Source organism: Notothenia rossii (genome assembly GCF_949606895.1).
Source record: "Notothenia rossii genome assembly, chromosome: 11".
Classification (NCBI taxonomy): domain Eukaryota; kingdom Metazoa; phylum Chordata; class Actinopteri; order Perciformes; family Nototheniidae; genus Notothenia; species Notothenia rossii.
The window spans coordinates 52,783,882-52,807,100 of record NC_136910.1 but is presented as its reverse complement, the minus strand read 5'-3'; the positions used below and the strand labels follow the sequence as shown (position 1 = coordinate 52,807,100).

General features: G+C 40.8%; 1 protein-coding gene across 1 annotated transcript; it reads left to right on the top strand.

The window, feature by feature from the left end:
- The first annotated feature begins 109 nt into the window (after positions 1-109).
- On the top strand, positions 110-21,835 carry man1b1a (mannosidase, alpha, class 1B, member 1a). Its single transcript, XM_079659429.1, has 15 exons — positions 110-411; positions 1,324-1,461; positions 6,258-6,366; positions 6,985-7,181; positions 7,386-7,534; positions 8,018-8,136; positions 11,129-11,314; positions 12,494-12,642; positions 12,949-13,137; positions 13,560-13,750; positions 14,540-14,660; positions 15,291-15,485; positions 16,149-16,280; positions 16,584-19,855; positions 20,075-21,835. Exons 2-14 carry the CDS (start codon positions 1,360-1,362, stop codon positions 16,791-16,793), a joined length of 2,049 nt encoding a protein of 682 aa, XP_079515555.1. The 5' UTR covers positions 110-411; positions 1,324-1,359; the 3' UTR covers positions 16,794-19,855; positions 20,075-21,835.
- Positions 21,836-23,219: the final 1,384 nt, after the last annotated feature.

The following is a 23,219-nucleotide window of genomic DNA, read 5'->3' as shown; positions in this document are numbered from 1 at the left end:
AAATACAAATGACCTGAAATAATATGAAAAGGTTGCGTTTAATATATCAGCGATGAACACTGTTTGGCTTGTTAAGGGTTAACTTTCAAAGCGTCACATTACGTGCATACGTCACTTGACGCGCAGCATCATCGCTCGAGCTCTTCACTTTTCCGCATCTGTCAGTGGTTGTTCCCTTGCTAAATTTAGCCATGTTTCCCTCAGTTTCTGTCGTTTGACATTTCATGTAGCTGCCTGTCGTCGTGTGTGACAGTCGGACGGACTGCTGTTTTGCATGTTTAATATTCCTTCTGCCGAACAGCGTCACTTTTCATTCAGGAACAAGCCGAAGAAGCAAGCTAGCCTCTCGGAGGTAGCTAACAGCTGCTTAGCTTTCAGGTGTCGCTGTGAGGCTACCAACCTGACTCAAAGGTGAGGGGGAGGCAGCTTATGTTGCAATATTTATATTGTGTATCGATGTGTTTAAACAGCACGTCAGTGATGTGTCGAAAGTTGTAGCCGAGGTTTCAAATGAAAAAAATATGGAAATATAATTAGCTGTTACTGACAGCAACGGGCTGCTATGTAGCTATTTATTTGTTTTTGTATAACTTACTTTGCATTTTTGAGTGCATTCTCACGGTTATGATAGTTGAAACGTCACTGTGTGCTTTAAGTGAACTTACTAGCTGCAAGAAAAGCCCATGGTATTTAATTGTCAAAATGATATTCCATTAGGCTTTCCTTTGAAGCTCCATCCTATTTTAGTCTGTGATAAAGCGGTAACAATCGATATAAGCGTTAAGTGTTTTCTAAGTACTCCCTTTCCCAAAACCTTACTAAAGAACCTCAGCTGCCATGGTACTGAAGTTTATGATAATAATCACAATGTTATGTTCAACATTGTGATGTGAGCAATATAATATAAAGAAACAATGGAAAATTTGCTATGCATAACTGAAACAAATCAACAGCAGTATGCATGTGTGTTACATTACAAAAAGCCAAATGCACATTCAACAATCAACCTGAGTGGAAGAAAGTTAAGTTAGTCAATTCAGCTAAGCTATTTCTCTTAGCTAAACAACTCAAATCAAGCCGACTGGAATGTTTTAACTATTCATTCAGGTGCACGTTTACATTGTGGCAGCTGAAAATTAACTTGACAATTTAAAAAAGGACGAGCAAACACCACACCATACTACACTAGTCATAGTCAAATATCGTTTAAAATATCATCAGGATCATGGATTGATCGTAAATTCAGTTATTTGATTTCAGCACAATTATCAGATTTACTTTACTTTCAGATTTGTAATATGTTTTTGACTTTTCTGAATGCAGCTTCTATGAGCTTCGTCTGTCTGCCACGACCAGAGGATGTATCCGCCTTCCAGAAAGGACTTCATCTCTCTGACCGTCAATGATGCTCACAGTCACTCGTACAACAACGGAAAACACCGGAGACAGTCCTGCTGGAGGGTGAGTGGGCCTGAAGTGAAGTGTGCAGATCAGGGCTCTAGACGGAGTTTAACCAGCATCAGTATGGAACATAATGATCTTAAAACTTATGTTAAACTAAATCTAAACTTGGCTGCTGTCACAAGGTGTTTTAATTTGAACAAGGCTGTAATCTGCTTCGGTTGGGCTTAGTATTTGCAATCATATTTTAATAGGATGCATATAACTATAAAGAGATACATTAGAATCAGAGTACTTTGTTATCCTGAAGGAAATAAGGTATTCTGACAATTGCTCCATTTTAGAATTTAAAAAAAATGGATAAATTACAGAGAATACAAATATGTATATAAACATAAGAAGTTAAGTAAGAATGTGCAAAAAAAGGGTTAGGTCATTGCATCATTATAATCATGATGTGAGCTGTCATAGTATAAGAACACGGCACCATATGCATTCAAATACTTGAGGGCTCAAAAAATAAAGTCTTTGCATGTTAGCTGTTTATTAAACATCATTAGTGTGTTCAATCAATCAATACAATACACCCCTTTTTAGGTCCATACACATCCCTGCCATACAACATAATGATGGTTTGTTGGCAGTCGTAGAATAACATCTTCATTCACAGAAAATTTGGTGATACATGAGAGTACATACATGAATACATAACAAAAGCATACGCTTCCAATCCATAGAGATTCTCTGAATGGTTTGTATGGAAAGGATGTGAGTCATGTGCTCTGACATGATCTCAACTAAACGCCCACAGGAGTGTTAGATAACGTTCTCCACCGACATCAGCTAATAAGTGAACCCCTTTTTAAATGAAAGGTGATCCTCTCTGCATTAACGTTTAGAGATTTGCAGAGTGAAGCCACCAGTTATGAATAGAAAAAAAGCTCAAGAGTTGTTAATAACTATTTGCAATTACTTTGAATGATTTGGATATTGCACTGGTCCATATTTATTGTTATAAAAGAACCAGATGGGATTATGTGTTTTTACAATTCTGGAGAATGAAATACCTGAGAAGGCTCTCCATATTAATGTAGCACGTAATGCCATGTTGTAGTAGTCCTGCTCGATGCACAGGTCGATGAAGGAGGGGTAACAGGGTTCTTACGGTCATTAAAAACCTGGAAAAGTCATGGAAATTCAAAATGCAAATTCCAGGCCCTGGAAAAGTTATGGAAAACAATATTTTTCCCAAAGTTTTGGAAAAGTCATGGAAATGTAACTAAAGTTGCATCAAATATATTTGTATCTAATCGCCAAAATAGAAATACTATAATGATAATAAATACTGTATCATATAATAATGAAATGTAAAATAGCATTTAACCGACGAGGTATTTTGCTGGTGAGAGATTTGAGTTGCTTTAGCGTGTAGAAGCTAGTAAGCCTATTTGACTTGTTTTAGATAGGCTCAACATGTTTCATATGCAGACCTTATTTTCTTGTTCCATGTTAAAATAAACCATTTTCAGTGGTACCGCTGAGAAAGTAATTTCTTTGGTCATGGAAAATTAGGTAAAGGTCATGGAGAAGTCATTGGTGAAAAAGTGTATGAACCCTGGGGTAAATGTTGTTGGAATTTGAATAAAATTCACCAGGAGAGTTCTCTTGACTAATATAATGAATTCTGGGGGTTGGAGCTTAGACTTTCCCACTTTCAATTTCAAGGACCACCCTACGTGAGGCTAAACTTCAAGGTTGATGAGGGAGGGGTAAATGTTGTTGGAATTTGAATACAATTCACCAGGAGAGTTTTCTTGACTATCATAACAAATTCCGGCGGTTGGAGCTTAAAATAAATGAATTTGAAAATGTACATGGCACTAAGGACCACCCTGATCTCCGTCTTTGTGAAATGTCATCAATCAATTCCTATCTTTTAGTCTTTTCTTTTGCATGCTTCCTTTGTTGTGGAGCAGCCTGCATTTCTCTTTCTCTTCAGATCAAATCCCCCCTAAGCACAAGTCTCTGATCTCTACAGTGAGATAATAAAAACCCTGCTAATCCCACCTTCTCTCTGCCGTCTCCCGCACATTTCCTTTTATCTTGTTTTTTTATTACTTCCAAATGTCTTAAACCTCTCACTTCTCTTAATGCCCTCTCTCTATAAGCCTCCCTCCTTTCTTTTGTTGGTTTGAGCTCTCAGGTTTGAGAGGTATATTGTGTTGCACATATTATTCCTCTCTTGTACTTTGTTTGCGTTCTCGAGGGGTTTCTGCCTTCTTAAAGTCTGTTCTGCTTTTGTTCTTTTACAAACCGGTCTTACAACCTTACTGGTAATGAGAAGACGTGAGATGTTTACTGATTACTTACTTACTGATTATGTCTGTTACACAGTTTAGTCACTTCAATGGACTTAGATGAAAAGGCTTTAACTGCAATGATTAGAAGTGTGTTTATTCACTGTCATTGCTTGTTATTTGCACATCTATAACTGTTAAGGGAGACGTACACCAGCCATGTGATGTACTGTCCTTTACGTCACCTGACACCTGCATCACACACACCTAACGCACCACACACACACACTGATGGTATCAGAGGACAGTAGCCTGGATGGTCCATTCTGGGGAGCAAATGCAATGAAATGTAGGAATCGATCCTTTACATTCTTTCATATCCTATACAGCAATCTTGAATATCCGCCTTGATTGTCTTTTCTGCTTTCTCAAACAACTAGGCTCTTAATAATATATTTGAGTGGATGCAGTCAGTCATGCGTTAACTGTGAATTCATTCCATTGAATTCCTTTGTTTGCTTCAGTAACACAGTGACTTCCCCATGTAACACTTGCTCTCTTATGGCCAGCACTCCAACACATTGTTTGTGATAGGCTAAGGGGCGGGGCATCTCTAAGAAGTTGACCAATCACAACAGAGCCAGCTAACAAATCAGAGCGGACTGGGCTCTGGTTTCAGACAGGGGGTGAAAAGAGGTGCTGCAGCACAGGCAGTGTGAGAAAAGAGCTTTTTGAACATTAAAGCATGGAGAGATGTCACAGGAGAGGCACTAAATACAAATATGAACCCGAAAATAAGCATTTGAGTTCCCCTTGAAGAGATAGTTAAGGCTGGGATCGGATCAAATGCTACCTTTTCTTCTTCTTCTGATCCAGTGATTACGGCCCTTATCGGTCTTTTAAACATACATCACACATCACTAACAAAACGACTGCATTTTATGGGAAGTTATAATCTGTTGATGCTGAGACAAAGGACATTAGTGTAACCTGAAGACCAGCAAAACAGGTTATTGGGCTTCCACAGAACAAATGAAAGAGGATTATAACATATATGTAAATATATAACTGTGGTAACTGTGGACTCTCATCATAATACTTCCCTGATGGCTCCCACAGGATTGCTGACATCCTCGTGGATTCATCTTCTTATTATAGACACATGCATTTCCAAACATTTGGTCTTTCCAAACATTTGGTCTACCTACGCTGTAAAATGTATAATCTCTTCAATTTACACTCGGCATCTATTGCACGTCTGTCCGTCCTGGGAGAGGGATCCCTCCTCTGTTGCTCTCCCTGAGGTTTCTCCCATGTTCCCCTTTAAACTGGTGGTTTCTCCGGAAGTGTTTCCTTGAGTGTGTGGGTCTAAGGACAGAGGGTGTCGTATTCTCATACTGATATTCTGCACAAACTGTGAAGTCCACTGAGACAAATGTAACATTCGTGGGCGATATATAAATAAACATTGATTGATTGATTGATGGTATTAACAAATATTATTTCCATTTGGCAGATATCCAAATCATAGGCAGACATACTTTTTTTTAATCACCAATCAGCTAAACTGCACGGTCAGCTCTCATAAAGGGAATTCATGTAGTCCTCTGAAATGAAAAGGAAGAGCTTTACTCATCGCCTCATGTGTAACATTTTTATTTCAGCAGTATATCAACAAACAGATCCTCTATAGAAGCAGCTTTATAGCAGAGACGTGGAGCGGCTCAGCGGTCCCTTGTACCTGCGGAGCGTCACATTTGATCACGGTTTATGGCTCCTCAGAAAACCATTCTCTGCAAATCATGTTCCGTAGAGTGGCTCGTTGGCTCTGTGTCCTCGGCAGAAAAAAAGCGCTCTTCTCCACCTGCTTTACCACTGTTCACATCTTCAACATTTTCAAAGAGAATGATGATATCGTAGCTGCAATATCGGAATCATCACGATTGCAACTGCTGTCAACATAAAACCTACTTCACTGTTCCCATAGGCAGTTGGCATTTAGGTGAACAGACGGGTGGTGTTGATGCAGAATACCAATCATGTCTCCCTGATATGTGTTTGTTTTTTTAAATGCACCATTGCTCTGGACTGACTGCGTTGATGCTGTTGTGATGAATGAGCTTTAGCGAAGTCAGAGTGAACGTCCCCTGAGATGAAGTCTGCTGTGTGTTCGGCTCACAGACGCTGGCTCAATAGTTTCATGGTATTGCACAGGTGTTAATTAGGCGCGAGTAACCCAGCGTACCTGCCTGTTAGCTTCCCCCCCCCGAGAGACCCCGACTGTCCCTCCCTCCACTCTGCTGCTCGATACCTACATTTTATTTGCGATCCGTCACTCGGCTTCATGCATGACAGGAAGGAGAGAGATGTTGAGTTCTTACAGGGTAAACCTGACCAGAAGAAGCCATCATGCTTTTCTCTTCCAGGAATTATATACAGATTTTTAAGCTATTGAAGAGGGGGAGGATGCTATAATCTTCTGACAGATGCTTGCAGTTTGAATTCAGAGCTGTTTGACACGTGTCAGTGTTGCTATCTTTGTTTTTGTTCTGCCTACAGAAATGGAAGCAGCTGTCTCGGCTGCAGCGGAGCCTCATCCTGTTGCTGCTGGCTCTGATACTCATATTTGGACTGCTCTCCTATCCAAGCATCCCACCGGAGTGGAAAAGTAAACTATGCCTGGCTGCACAACACTAAACTCACACACCCTTCTGTTGCGAATCTTTCATAGCATGTAAAGAAGAAGGTAGACATGCTTTGAAGAGAACCAGAGACATTGAACATAAGTGAAGAACATAAGCCTTTTGTTTTTTCGTCCAAACCACCTTCAGGGGAAGTAATTAAAGCAATTAAATCATCATGACATTTAAACATCAAGTCTCTGGTAGAATCCTCTTTAGTTGTTCACTCGCGATCTGCCTCCCTTCACATGACCACATTGATCCATATCTAAAAATAGCTCCATTGTGTTTGTGATTGATTATTGAATCTGACCTGGGATCACATCACATTTAGCCGAGCTGCTGCGGATGGACAGATGACACAGATCCAGGCAGACACACACACACACACACACACACACACACACACACACACACACACACACCACGCTGTGGGAACACTGAGGTAGTGCTGCATGACTTGTTGCAGCTGATGACTTGGCTTGGTGGAAAGAAACAAGATCATATTTGAGATCGACTCAAATGGATCAACTTTAATGAAAAACAAAATAACAAACGGGATGAGTTTGACCGTGTTCTTTCCCTTGTTCATTTCGCCTCTTCAGCTTTCTCTGACAGGGACGAGTGGCTGGATCTAAACGACAGAGAGTTGAAGGATGATCTTCCAGATGTGCAGTCTGTATTGGATCTACCTGCAGCTAAAGTCCCGCCTCCTGCAGCAGGGCCAGCTGTGGATCCAGATCCTGCTGTGGTGGAGCCCAAAGTACCAAACATACCTATCTTTCCTAAACCTCCCATTAAGGTAAGAGTTTATTTTTCTATTTGTCTTTTTATTTTACATCAATCAGTGAACATGCTAATGTCTAAAACATGCTTACAAAACTAATTGAAACAGCTGTACTTCATACTTGATGTATTTTCTTTAATCTAGTTCTGACTTGTACAATTACCAATAATACCTTGCTTTATGTTGACCATATACTTGCTTATTTGTGCTCAAAATAAGTCCTTCCCAAACAAAAGAGGTCCACCAGGCATGCGTAAAGATGGAAACATTTCAGACACATTCGTTGAGAAAAAGCAAGTGCAGGAGGTGGTTAAAGAAGAAGAAGAAGGAGAAGGAGGAGAGGAGGACAAAGAGAAGAAGATTGTCAGGTTTGTTGTTCGTCCCCAACAGAAGGTTTGCAACTGTTCAGACATGATGTTGCTCCTCATATTTCCTGATTGCAGTGCATGAGAGAAGCAGTTAAAGGAGACAGGCTTAATTAAAGGTGTGGTATGTAAGTTTGAGAAACCGGCTCGAGATACACTTTTTGTCATATTCCATGGAATGCTCTTAACATCCCGATAGCAATGAATATCTTAAGAACTTTGACAAAAAATACATTAAAAAACGTCATCTGTGGAAGCCGTAGTACTGTAAAAAGCACGACCAATCATCTGAGCCGGCCCGGCTAAAGTAACTGGATGGCCTACCTGCCTGTCAGCCTTCCATCTGTGCACAAACTTATCTCGTGCCCTCATTGGTCATGTGCGCGTTCCTGTGTGTTGGAGGAGGGGCTCTGTAAGGAAGTGGCAGATTTGTTCCTGTTGTGTATTTTCAAATTCTAATTAAGTGTTTTTTCTTTCGTCTTGCAGCTGGAGAGGAGCAATGATTCAAGCAGACCAAGCCACAGAGCCCCCGCCCTCGGCAAATGGGAAAGAAACTGCAGCACCCCCTGCCCCAGCCGTCTCTGCAGACCCTCTCCCATTGGATGGTCAGTGCACATTTTGGGAATTCTAACTAACTAACTAACTAAGCTCTTTATCTAACTAAGTCTATCAGTGCAGCCTTTAGTTGTTTGGGTGCCAGACAGCTAATCACCAGTCTGCTTAAACACTACAAATAGAGTCTGCTCAAACACTACAAATGGTCTGCTCAAACACTACAAATAGAGTCTGCTCAAACACTACAAATGGTCTGCTCAAACACTACAAATAGAGTCTGCTCAAACATTACAAATAGTCTTCTCAAACATTACAAATAGAGTCTGCTCAAACACTACAAATAGAGTCTTCTCAAACACTACAAATAGAGTCTGCTCAAACACTACAAATAGAGTCTGTTCAAACACTACAAAGAGTCTGTTCAAACACTACAAATAGAGTCTGCTCAAACACTACAAATAGAGTCTGCTCAAACACTACAAATAGAGTCTGCTCAAACACTACAAATAGAGTCTGCTCAAACACTACAAATAGAGTCTGCTCAAACACTACAAATAGAGTCTGCTCAAACACTACAAATAGAGTCTGCTCAAACACTACAAATAGAGTCTGCTCAAACACTACAAATAGAGTCTGCTCAAACACTACAAATAGAGTCTGCTCAAACACTACAAATAGAGTCTGCTCAAACACTACAAATAGAGTCTGCTCAAACACTACAAATAGAGTCTGCTCAAACACTACAAATAGAGTCTGCTCAAACACTACAAATAGAGTCTGCTCAAACACTACAAATAGAGTCTGCTCAAACACTACAAATAGTCTTCTCAAACATTACAAATAGAGTCTGCTCAAACACTACAAATAGAGTCTGCTCAAACACTACAAATAGAGTCTGCTCAAACACTACAAATAGAGTCTGCTCAAACACTACAAATAGAGTCTGCTCAAACACTACAAATAGAGTCTGCTCAAACACTACAAATAGAGTCTGCTCAAACACTACAAATAGAGTCTGCTCAAACACTACAAATAGAGTCTGCTCAAACACTACAAATAGTCTGCTCAAACACTACAAATGGAGTCTGCTCAAACACTACAAATAGAGTCTGCTCAAACACTACAAATAGAGTCTGCTCAAACACTACAAATAGAGTCTGCTCAAACACTACAAATAGAGTCTGCTCAAACACTACAAATAGAGTCTGCTCAAACACTACAAATAGAGTCTGCTCAAACACTACAAATAGTCTTCTCAAACATTACAAATAGAGTCTGCTCAAACACTACAAATAGAGTCTGCTCAAACACTACAAATAGAGTCTGCTCAAACACTACAAATAGAGTCTGCTCAAACACTACAAATAGAGTCTGCTCAAACACTACAAATAGAGTCTGCTCAAACACTACAAATAGAGTCTGCTCAAACACTACAAATAGAGTCTGCTCAAACACTACAAATAGAGTCTGCTCAAACACTACAAATAGAGTCTGCTCAAACACTACAAATAGAGTATGCTCAAACACTACAAATGGAGTCTGCTCAAACACTACAAATAGAGTCTGCTCAAACACTACAAATAGTCTTCTCAAACATTACAAATAGAGTCTGCTCAAACACTACAAATAGAGTCTGCTCAAACACTACAAATAGAGTCTGCTCAAACACTACAAATAGAGTCTGCTCAAACACTACAAATAGAGTCTGCTCAAACACTACAAATAGAGTCTGCTCAAACACTACAAATAGAGTCTGCTCAAACACTACAAATAGAGTCTGCTCAAACACTACAAATGGAGTCTGCTCAAACACTACAAATAGAGTCTGCTCAAACACTACAAATAGAGTCTGCTCAAACACTACAAATAGAGTCTGCTCAAACACTACAAATAGAGTCTGCTCAAACACTACAAATAGAGTCTGCTCAAACACTACAAATAGAGTCTGCTCAAACACTACAAATAGAGTCTGCTCAAACACTACAAATAGAGTCTGCTCAAACACTACAAATAGAGTCTGCTCAAACACTACAAATAGTCTTCTCAAACATTACAAATAGAGTCTGCTCAAACACTACAAATAGAGTCTGCTCAAACACTACAAATAGAGTCTGCTCAAACACTACAAATAGAGTCTGCTCAAACACTACAAATAGAGTCTGCTCAAACACTACAAATAGAGTCTGCTCAAACACTACAAATAGAGTCTGCTCAAACATTACAAATAGAGTCTGCTCAAACACTACAAATAGAGTCTGCTCAAACACTACAAATAGAGTCTGCTCAAACACTACAAATAGAGTCTGCTCAAACACTACAAATAGTCTTCTCAAACATTACAAATAGAGTCTGCTCAAACACTACAAATAGAGTCTGCTCAAACACTACAAATAGAGTCTGCTCAAACACTACAAATAGAGTCTGCTCAAACACTACAAATAGAGTCTGCTCAAACACTACAAATAGAGTCTGCTCAAACACTACAAATAGAGTCTGCTCAAACACTACAAATAGAGTCTGCTCAAACACTACAAATGGTCTGCTCGTCTTTGAGTGACATCAGCTAAGGTATATTAGATATTCACTTCCCTTTCAGAATAATCTGTTTATATTCATATGTCCAGGACAGGTTGATATTGCTTTCTGTTCTGACTCTAGTCTATAACATGTCAGAAAATAACGACAAATATTCCAATATTCTCTGACAGACAGTCGAGAGATTTTCACCAGACAAGGAAGGTGGTGAAAATAAATAAAACCTTTCTTGCACTTTAGGTCCACCGAGACCCTTTCCCCTCAAGCAGATTCTTCGACCTTTCGTCCTGCTCTACTATTATATGCTGTTTTAAAGCCCAGCACCTTTTAAAAGTTTAATGATTTCTATCAAGTTGCTTTGCTCAGCATCAATGCACACAATATTCCTTCCAGTGAAGATAATCAGATCATGAGAATGGCTCTGTTGAGAGAGATAACACATACTTTAAAAATGACACTTTCATTTCTTATTCATTCTTATTTGGACCTTTTTGTTTGTATTTTCAGGCAGAACTGAGGCCAGACTGGAGGCAGTACGTGATGCCTTCAGGCACGCTTGGAAAGGCTACAAGGACTACGCCTGGGGTCACGATGAGCTCAAGCCCATCTCCAGGACTTTTGGGGAGTGGTTCGGACTGGGTTTGACAATCATCGATTCTTTGGACACCATGTGGATTCTGGGCCTCAGAGAAGGTACTGTATGTCAGTTCTTCCCTCTGCCTCAGGGCTGGCTCTCATTCCAAATGTTTCAATACAATTCAAAGTAGGATGCTGATGTGGAGATATGATATAGAGTAGTGCTTCTCAAACTTTTTTCAGCAATGTATCCCCTTTGAAACTTTTTCTCAGCCAAGTACCCCCTGACCGACCCGAACATTTTTGATCGAAAAAGCCAATATAAATAATTACAATATAGTGATGTTCCCTCAGTGTGTGATTTATGAACTCTTTCGTGCATTACAACAAACTAAGGATATTTTCAATCTTCATGCATGAAAAAAAATAGCATAGATTTTTCCAAGGAGTTTTTCAATTAAAGTAAAATGTTTAACAAACCAATGAACAAAATGATATATTGTGAAAAACTATAAAATACAATACACACATTTGACATGTTTATATGAGGACCCCCTTGATGGTTCTCGGAATATTTTATATACAATTGTGTTTTCTATTTAACTTATTGTACTACGATTCTTTTTTTAATCATGCATGGTATTTTTTTAATTAACCTTTTTTTTGTTGAAATCTCTCGTACCCCCTGCAGTACCCCCAGGGGTCTGCGTACCCCCATTTGAGAATAACTGATATAGAGCATTCTCATTTGTTTGTAGCTTTGCATTTGGTCCTGTAAAAAGGACTTTACACATCAAAGTATTTCTTTTAGATGTTAGCGAGTACTACTTAAATGAAACGTTAAAGTGTTGAGTCTTCACAGGGAGATGTGTGAACTCTTTTGAAGTGAAGCTGAAGACAAGTTTTAAAGTAAACCAATATGGGGGTGTCTTGTTGAAAAGGAACAGATCTTACCAGAACTCAAAAGCCTGCTCATAATGTCTGCTTGAGGCTAGCTGCTCAAAGTCACATTAGCAGACACGTTGCATTGTGGGTAAAGTAGGCACCATCGTTTTTAACCTTTTTTCGTTGATATCCCAAATGAGTCTGACAATGTTAAAGGATTTAAACGTAAGTATTTAAGTATCTGACAAATCCTAGCTTGGAGGCTTTTGCTGGTGTTGTTAGAGAACCTCACTTTTGGCACATCTTTTCGTAGAACATCTTTGATCCTCCGTGTTAACTTGATGACCAATGTAATCGTTGTTTTCCTCTCTCTGTGATTCCCACTCTTGTACTCTGACTCACTCCACATAGAGTTTGCAGAAGCGAGGGACTGGGTAGAGAAAGAGCTCTCCTTCGACAAGAACGTGGACGTGAATCTTTTTGAGACGACCATCCGGGTCCTCGGGGGCCTGCTGAGCACCTACAATCTGACAGGAGACCAGCTCTTCCTCGACAAAGCTGTGAGTCCATCCACACAGTCACCTTCTGTTGTCTAGTGGTTTTTGAACAGTAGTCTGGGGCTGTTTTATAAGACATTTGTTTCAAACTCATTAAAATGCTGCCCACGTAGCGTCGTTGAAACTGCTCTGTAGGTTCACTACGCCTCCTCCCCTTCAATTCAGTTGCAATTCAAGAAGACGTCAGATTTACTGATGTGTGAATGTTGTGTAAAGCTTTAGCATTTTCAAAATAAAGGTGGTTAACTCAGTTACTCTACAGACAATGTCATTTCTAATCTATTTCTGTTTCTTCTCTCCATTTTAAAGAAAGACATCGGGGCGAGATTGATGCCTGCCTTCAAAACCCCCTCAAAGATCCCGTTCTCAGACGTGAACATCGGGAAGGGGACAGCCCACCCACCCCGATGGACGTCAGACAGCACGCTGGCCGAGGTCACCAGCATTCAGCTGGAGTTCAGAGAGCTGAGCCGCCTCACACAGGACCCTCAGTACCAGGTCAGAATACCAAGTTGTGTCCATAACTTTGATTTGGCCTTGCTCACAGTTTTTGAGATTGAGTGAAACAAAGATTGGGGCAGTTTATAAAGATATTTGACAGAGGGTTTCAGTCAAGATATTAAGTGTAGCTTGCAAACATTTGAGTTCATGAGTTATTTCAGAAACCAGAGCTAACCCCCGAAGATTTTAGTCTCAATCTGATATTCATTTGTGTATTTTCTGGCATTACCATAGCCAGCCATGTGAAACATCACTTCTGATGAGCCTCGTCGAATTCAGCTCTCGAATTGGGAAATTGCTTAAAATGTCCCCATGAAAAATGGCTTGAAACTGTAATTTGTAGATGCATTGGCTCACACTCCAGCAGTTAGTTAAATTAGGACTGTTCCCTCATTATGTCTTGTCTTTCACTCTGGCAGGAGGTTGTGAATGAGGTGATGAAGCTGGTCCACAAGCTGCCAGGCAAACACGACGGCCTGGTTCCCATGTTCATCAACACCAACAGCGGCCAGTTCACCCACAAAGGGGTCTTCACTCTGGGGGCCAGGGCAGACAGCTACTATGAATACCTGCTCAAACAGTGGATCCAGGGAGGCAAGATGGAAGACGAGTAAATGCATCTTTTTCACATTTCTGAGAACATGTTGTGTGATTGTGAGAAAACACTGCATTTTATGACGGAATAACAGAGATCAACATAACCTGACATTCAGAGTACTGTAAATAGTTAGGATGTACTGTATGTTGCAGGGTTTCCCCACACATAGACTTTACTTGGGCGGGCCGGCCAGGTATATTAACGGCCGCCAAAGTATATTGCGCGACCCATTCGCCATCTGCGATCGTTTAACTAGTGGACAATGATCCCTCGCTCTACGCCTCCTGTACCTATCGCGGGAAGGGTCTGCTAACAAGCGACCAACAAAAAGGTTCATGTTAATGTTCAAGGTTCTTTATTCTCAAACTAACATAGCTACAATTAGTAATTATGTCGTTGAAAATCTTAGGCCACAGGCTTCTAACACAATAATACAGGTAAGCAGACAATATTAAAATATACTATATTAAAAGTAATACAAAAAGAAAAATAATACTGTTGCACGTCCCGCCCCCTCCCCCCGCCCCGCCACAAGTATATTTCAGATCTGTGGGAAACACTGATGTTGTGCATACTGACGGGATGTGCTGCATTGCAGATCTTTGAGCTTTTGTTATGTAGAGTCTTTTCTCTCTCCTGCATTGTTATATATGTTCCAATATATTCTTCTTTTTAAGATACTAACTTAAGTATATTTTGAAAACTCCCAAACTAAAAGACTACTTACTGAATACCATGTCTCATATAATACTGTCTAAAATGAACATCTCTCACATTTCCTGTTGTTGTCTTATTTCCCAGCCTGCTGGAGGACTACCTTCAGGCCGTGGAGGGAGTGAAGAAACACCTTGTGAGACAGACGGGGTCCGGCAGACTGACTTTTGTTGGAGAGTTGTCCCATACCCGCTTCAACCCTAAAATGGTAAAGATACTCTCGGTCAGTTTGCGACACATACAAGCCCTTCAAGGGACAGTTAGGACTTTTAAGACACTTTTCCACAAACCTACAGTTTGGAGCAGCAAGGAAGCTAAGCAATGTACTGCAGTGAAACATGGGAGAAGCTGGTCTTCCAATGCCTTCATCGCTGAGTTAGTTGGTGTTTCTGGGGTGCTTTTTTTGGCTTTTCTTTTATTAGATAGACAGGTTATATTCAGGCTCGTGGGAAACGGTATTTTGATCTCTCTGTACACACAAACTGAAAGATTGACAATAAAGTTGACTTTGACTTTGAGGTTAATAGACATGAAAATGAGAGAGAGAGAAAATGACCAGGTGAGCTACTGTGGCAAAAATTAAAAATTAAACTTACAGTAACCCTAACCCTTCTGGATGTACCGGGAACAACAAGGATTATCATAGGGTAATTCTCACTCTGCCGAAAGTCAATGAACTCGCATCACAGACATTCACCGCCTTGTTCAATCAGCCTTTGTTCTGTAGTCGAATCTTTAGCTCTACAAACTCATGTGCAGTCTTTCTCTCCACATAAATCAATTCCATCCCTCAATATCCTGGCCCTTCCTGATGGACCCCTTTATCTTGTCACTGCAGGACCACCTCGTGTGCTTCCTGCCAGGCACCTTAGCACTGGGGGCCCACAACGGGCTCCCGGGGGACCACATGGACCTGGCTGTGCAGCTGATGGAGACGTGTCATCAGATGTACAAACAGATGGAGACGGGCCTGAGTCCAGAGATCGCTCACTTCAACCTGCAGGCCTCCGATGGCCTGGATATCTTCGTCAAGGTGAAGCACAGGGACATCAAAACAGAGGACCATTCATGGGGGAAAACTCATTTTGAATTCAAATGAACATGTTTTTAGAGCATTTAGAGTTGATTATAGAACTTTTTATTCACGTCACGGTAAAACAAAATAAGAGAAAAATAAGGATGCTCAATCCTCAGTAAAAGCACAGTAAGGACAATCCTCATTCATTAAAAAGAAGATGGATGTCTCTCCAGAGACTCTGGGCCGGTCTGATTGGTTGCTTTGGATTCTTTTTTTTTAAGCTCATTCATTATTTATTGTCTTTCTATGTGTTCAGTTTTAATTACTTGAAACATCAGTTGACAAATCCACAGTGTTTCTACTAAAATCTAAGATAAGGAATCTCTTTCTAGTTTCTGTTTTGGAGTTTGTAAAATCACATCTAGCCCCTGGATGTTTTATTTAATTGTTCTATTTGTTTTATTCTTTGTGCTGGCTAATCTAATGTCTTTACCCTCAAGAAAGCATATGTTACTGTAACAAAGATATATCCACTCCTTGTTCATTCCTAACCCTTCTATAAAGATTTGAAATGAGAGTAAAAATCTGCACATTGTGCTAAAATATATAACAATGTATATGATATGTTACAATGGAAACAGTGGTGTGTATTCATAACACATTGTCCTCATCCTCCAGCCTGCAGACAGACACAACCTGCTGAGACCAGAAACAGTGGAGAGTCTGTTCTACATGTACCGGTTCACCAAGGACACCAAGTACAGAGACTGGGGATGGGACATACTGGAAAGCTTCAACAACCACACTAAGGTACAAACCATCTGACCACAGACCAGTTATTGAATATGTGAGTCAGCTAAAGCTCTGTGATGTGTAGAACTCTTGTTTACTTTGTTTGCAACAAATAGAAGGAAGTTCATGTTTTGTAATGTTTTTTTTAACTGTATTTACACAATTGAATTCACAACAGGGGGTAAAAATGGGAGACTTAAAAAAGCATTTGTTTTTAATTACATCACAGCTCTGGTGATCATCTCTTTTGATACAGCCTTTTACTGCGATATAATAGTTTGTATGCATTATCTCCCTCAACCATCACTTCCTGCTCTCCAGGTCCCCGGTGGTGGCTACACGTCCATCAACAACGTACGTGACATCGAGAACCCCGCGCCCCGAGACAAGATGGAGAGCTTCTTCCTGGGCGAGACCCTGAAGTACTTCTATCTGCTCTTCTCTGACGACATGGAGCTTCTCAATCTGGACAAGTATATCTTTAACACGGAGGCCCACGCTTTCCCCATCTGGCCCTCCCCCCCCAAGTGATGTCATCGTACAGGAGGAGTCTGTAGACATCAGGTAAAAAGAGTCCTCTAGGCGTCACTGCTGATTGGTCAGGGCTGGACCTGCACTAGAACATGTGGAGGAGATACTGAGTTTTATTTTCCTTATTTCTTAACTTTCCTAAGGAAAATGTCTGTGAGAGCTGGTCTCTAATGTAAAGCGTTTTGTTTTTGTATCTGCTCCGACCTACTGGCTCCAACAGGTCATGGGCAAGAAGATGATGGGGAGCTTTCCTACTGGGGTGACTGGGACCGTTCCGTATGTGTATACACTGTATATGTGGGTTTTAAAACCACCGCCTCATCCTTGTCTTTTTGTTAGTCCTACCGTCAGACATGGTGGCTGTGAAGGAATTCACAAATGACTGAAGGTGCAGTAACCAATAATGGAAATCTGTGGAGTATGTTCGCTAAAATTATGTTTAAATGGATTCCTCTCGGAAAGGAGTAGCAGATCATTTCTCAAGGTCTTTCCTTTGGCAACACCGAGTGCACTTGCTCTTTGCAAAAATTACATAAAATGAGTTTTACATTGTAATACTTTGTGAGACGTATGTCCCCTTTGTCGTGCCGTCCTGAGTGTCTATGAGCAGCTACAGCGCAGTGTCCGGGGGCCAATATACGTTCTGAGGCCTGCAGGAGGGCAAAGGCAGCACTGTGTTCCTAATGCCTGACATGCACACTTTCATTCATTAAAGATGTTATGAAGCATTGCTAACTTGCTATAAATCAGTCCATCCAATTATTGTAAAACAACACTTTTGTTGTTCGGTTATGAATGTTATTCAAACCTGTCTTTTTTTTTTTATGGTTTTCTGATTCTTTTAGCATTCAGTTTTTTGGTTTTTCAGGCTTTCTATGTAGTGCATTGCACTCATTAATTAGTTAAAGGCACTCTTAGGTATTTTTCCACCTATTTCCTATTTTCATGCTTCAGTGTCCAAGTGACTGATGCGGAAAAAAACCTTTCTGAAATTGGTCTAGTATAGAGAGAGAGAGAGAGAAAGAGAGCGCTACCTTACACAAACAAGTGCTTTCAGTGGACCAATAGGATCACAGTGCAGCATCTCGCTTAATACTGGACCAATTTAAAACATCCTACTGCACGGTCACACTTCCTTGCGTTTTTTTAAATGCAAAGTTGGTTCATTACTGATGTTTTATTTTGTGTGTCAGTGACAGAGAAGTCAATGTGTTTAAGGACCTAAAGGTGTGATGCTGAACAGAGGTCCATTGAAATAAGGATTCTGAATTGGAATTCTACACATAATGACATGTTGTTTTATTAATGAATGTATGCATTGTTATTGAAGTGTTACATTTGTTCATAGGTAAACGAAACTCTAGCTCTACAGATATGGGCTGCGTCCTGGTTTTGAATACTTAATTATTCACACTTATATGAAGGGGGATACATGAAAGCTTCCACACAGTCTTACATTTGCAGTTTTTTATGAAGTTACAGTATATGGGAGAAACCGACTTACATAAACATTTCCTGTGTCAGGGACATTATGTCCACAGCCCTTCACACAAATGACTTGTTTAAGAAATGAAGTGTTTCGGATTGTTTTCTTCACACTTCAAGGAGTTTGATTCACGCTGTGTAGCAACCCCTGACTTCCGTCAAATGTGATGTAAGAGCAGCGCTTGTTTTCTATACTGTGACATTGAAAATCAATTTGAAGGACATATCCGGTGAACTGTAGGAGCTGCTTTGAAGATGGCTCAACCCAAACCATTGAAAGGGTCTTTGTCTCTGAAACTTTTTCTGTGGTTTCAAATGGTGAAGAAGACGTCCGTCCATGTCCGACAGACAGCCATACCCACAACATTGAATGTGCACTCCATTTGCCAACGCTCTACTGTGCCTATTTCAATGTGTATTGTGCTACAGTGGTGTGTCCTTTTCTTGCTGCTGTATCAGTGGAGTGAATTTGTGAAGTGCCATGGGTGCTCCTGGTTTGTGTTTTTTATTTGAATGGGTGGTCGACTAAACATTATGGCTGTAAATATTTTCTGTTATTTCTAACGTGTGAACTGAATCCAACCTTGTCATTTTATGTCCTCATGTCAAAACAATCTAAGTTTTTTTCTTTCTGCATTTTTTGTTTAATGAGGGTTACCTATATGGCGAGAGACTGTCTGATCTTTGAAGTATTTGTTTTTCTTCTTTGTTGCTCGCCAGGGAAAAGGGTAAATACTATTTTGGAAATGTGTATACTTTTAAAAATCTTACTTGATGTGAGAAGAATATCTGTACTACAAATATTAGAAGAGTATACCATGGTTTATTAAACCAATGTTATTGAGAGATTTACTATTATTACATGCATTCATGTGTTTTCTATTCACCCTGAGTGTGACCACATTCAAACCGGACCGAACCGGATAGGACGAGTTACGGTGCTGTAACTGTCATGAGGCCCTGTAACTGTCATGATGAGGCCCTGTAACTGTCATGAGGCCCTGTGACTGTCATGAGGCCCTGTAACTGTCATGATGAGCCCCTGTAACTGTCATGAGGCCCTGTGACTGTCATGAGGCCCTGTGACTGTCATGAGGCCCTGTGACTGTCATGAGGCCCTGTGACTGTCATGAGGCCCTGTAACTGTCATGATGAGCCCCTGTAACTGTCATGAGGCCCTGTAACTGTCATGAGGCCCTGTGACTGTCATGAGGCCCTGTGACTGTCATGAGGCCCTGTGACTGTCATGAGGCCCTGTGACTGTCATGAGGCCCTGTAACTGTCATGATGAGGCCCTGTGACTGTCATGAGGCCCTGTGACTGTCATGAGGCCCTGTGACTGTCATGAGGCCCTGTAACTGTCATGAGGCCCTGTAACTGTCATGAGGCCCTGTAACTGTCATGAGGCCCTGTGACTGTCATGAGGCCCTGTAACTGTCATGAGGCCCTGTAACTGTCATGAGGCCCTGTAACTGTCATGAGGCCCTGTGACTGTCATGAGGCCCTGTGACTGTCATGAGGCCCTGTGACTGTCATGAGGCCCTGTGACTGTCATGAGGCCCTGTAACTGTCATGAGGCCCTGTGACTGTCATGAGGCCCTGTGACTGTCATGAGGCCCTGTAACTGTCATGATGAGGCCCTGTAACTGTCATGAGGCCCTGTAACTCTCATGATGAGGCCCTGTGACTCTCATGAGGCCCTGTGACTCTCATGAGGCCCTGTAACTGTCATGAGGCCCTGTAACTGTCATGATGAGGCCCTGTAACTGTCATGAGGCCCCTGTAACTGTCATGAGGCCCTGTAACATCTAATGTAGTGTAAATGGTTTTTGTTACTTTAAGGAGGAAAATCTAAAAGTGGCTGGAGGCGTTGCGAGTAAATACTAAAGTCACACACGTGGGTGAACAAGCCAAACTCAAACACTCTTTGGAAATCAGCCATACCTCTTAAACCAATTTCAATTTGGTGAGTGTTGAATTCTCAATAGCATTTTACAAAAAGATAATCTGCCAGAAGCCTTTTTTTACTTGTTATGGCGGTATTCCAATATTTCTTATTGCCCACAAAGAAAAAATGATGTTGGTCAGACTCTTAATACTCTGACTTCTTCAACCCGTTTGAGGGAATGTACCCCAAGACCCTTTGTTCCTACTGAAGATATTCATCTTCAAAAACATAACAAAAAATATGTAGTCAACTATTATTTTTAAAGGCTTAGGAATTCCCTAAAACAGCTTGACACTAGTTTCTATCAAACCTTACTCAAACAGGAGAACATCATGTTTGTTGGGCTCTGTTTACAGAGTAAGATTAATACACATGTTCTCTATTTGTGTATTTTGTATATGTGAGATCAACTCAAGATCAACCACAGTGTGTGTTTGATGGTAATGAAGGAACCCAGTGTAAAAGTGTGGCTCACTGATGTCATGTTAAATGTTTTTGGACAACCACAGCTCCGTTTTTTTGCTTGATCTGAATTTGTTTTTTTAATGTTTATGAAAATGAAGGATTGTTAAACCTGAGAGTTGTTGTATATCCTGAATCCACGAGGGATCTGGAATCTGTGGAGTCAGAACGCAGAAAGGATCACATAAAAAGCTGCTTTACTATGAAATGAAAAAGGCAGTGACTGTCAGGGTTTTCACTTTGTTAAATGCTCTGCTCTCTGTATACGATTGCCTCTCTTTTCATTCGCACAAATCCGCCTTTACGACAGATATTCATGATTACTATTTTGTGTTACGAGGCTGATTGTAACGGAAAAGATAAAAGAGGTGAAATGGCTCACTTAGCTCCACAGAGAGCTCCCACAGAAGCTATTTCATTCACTTTGCTTTCCATTTCAAGTTCTGATTATTATTGCACGGATGGTTCTTTCACTTTACGGAAATTGGGCTGTCTAGAATCTTTTTAATATATAAAAGTGGTACATTGATTCTTGAGGTTGTATTAGAACTTCAAAGGTTTTGTGAAACACAAGGATGTACTTTTGGTAAGAAGCTTTTAGTTTTTCCTATCTTAAATAAGCTTATTGGCTAAATCTGACAAATGATGTAATTATGACTGAATCCAAGCCATAGCAACATGACAACTCTACTCCTCTACAGGATGTGGGTGAAAGAACCGCAGCATTGTGAATCCGTTTTAGACACAGGGGCCAAAGACATGGATAATATAATTGTTGCTGGTTCAATACCCTCATTGAGCCATGCTAAAGATAAAAGCCTTCTCTTCATGATGACGGATCCAGTTTGTTGGCCTGCAAGTTGATAACTCATCTGCTTTGGAGACATGCTGACACGCCTCTATTCATTTTCATTTAAGTGGTTATTTTATTGGGTTATTTTATTTTCAGAGCGGATACAGTTTGGTTTGTGATGATGCTGCACTTTTCATAGTTCTTGTCTTTTATCTGTCCTATATACAAATCCATGTTCACTGTACAGATGTCGATGGAGCACTTTGTAACTCAAGATGTGGCTTATTGCAAAGTTCACCAAATGCAAACTGTCCTCCTGGTTACACCATTTTTGAATAAAGATTTTCAACGAAGGGTTTGGATTTCATTTTGATGTGAATAATACATTTTGCTTTCATTTTTGATAAACCTGAAGAACATTCACAATATTTCCAGATCTCCATCCAATATTGCCATTTAATATTTTACAAATGTTTGCAGGATGCATGTTTTCTGGCTGTCTCTCTCCTTGTAGGCATCCATGTTTCACGGTCCTAAGCGAGGTCCAAGGAGAAATGGTTTCACAAGAGTGTGTCCAAACCTCAACAAATTCAAATTCCTTTGGGAGTGTCGGCGGTTTTAGCTGCAGAGCAATGCCTATAGTGTTTGAATGACATGTTCAACAATCATCAATCAAACCCCCTTTGAATACATTTGAATATACGAGATATAATCAGTGCTCCAACACCAGGGGGCAGCAGCAGCAACAACCCCTGTCTGTCTACACACTTTAAACATTGCTTTAATACACAAAGCACGGTCTGGCAGGACAGGCCTTTCATCTTCAGACAGTGCAATATAGCGCATAGTATTGCACCAGCAGCAAAATCATTGAGGCGTTTCAGATTGGTTTTACTGTTAATATCATAAGGCTCATTTCGTAAAGAGACATTATAAGAGTGTATACGTTTTAATGGAATTTTTTTTAACAATCATTTCATTTCCATACCGAAAATGTTTTGCCTGGACTTCTAACTCTAAAGATCTGTACAGAAAAGCAACAGAAAAACACATTGTTTCTATATAATGTTCAATGTGATCCCCTCATGCTTTTTGTTAAGAACTTATGACAGTGCGTTGTTTTCTACCTGACCAAAAAAGGAGAGCACCTCTTGTCGTACTGCTGGAAGACCTCAGAGGCCATCTGAGCAGAGCCTCCGGGAACCTGGCCAACACCCCAAGAGCCGAGTTTAACAATCACAGCACCTTCAAGTTCTACTTTTCTCACGGCACACAGCACTTTACCAGGAGGTGTCTCAGAACCTCATCTGTGCAGCTTTTCCTGCCTCCAGTTACTTTGGAACAGAGTGATTTCAAACGGCTCAAAGAGAAGTACACCTTGTGCAGAATCTGTCCTGCTAACCCCACCAGCAAGGGACCTGCTGCAGAGTGGAAGACATCACCTCCAGCTGGCAAACGGAGCTAATGATGTGCTGCTCTTCAAGGCCTCCTGTATCGAGGTGTATAGGCTCCCTGAGGGGGAGGGTGGGGGAGGGGTTCCTCTACAGTGGGTGTCCTCTTGCAGCTCAACTAGCGCCAGTGAAGGAGCTGCTCTACCTGTTTGAATCCATTTTTAATGAGAGGCACCTCTCTGCAGACAGGCTTCTTTTTCCCAAACCCAGTGAGTGACAGGCAGTCTGATGTCCTCTGAAGAGAGAACGGGGACCTGAAGCCCCCGAGTGTGGATCTGTCACTGCTG

Bases quoted from the DNA above. Each gene is read 5' to 3' on its own strand.
- man1b1a (XM_079659429.1), top strand. From the start codon at position 1,360: ATGTATCCGCCTTCCAGAAAGGACTTCATCTCTCTGACCGTCAATGAT. The intron at 12,643-12,948 runs GTGAGTCCATCC...TCCATTTTAAAG, and splicing joins AGCTCTTCCTCGACAAAGCT to AAAGACATCGGGGCGAGATT. The intron at 15,486-16,148 runs GTGAAGCACAGG...CTCATCCTCCAG, and splicing joins GCCTGGATATCTTCGTCAAG to CCTGCAGACAGACACAACCT.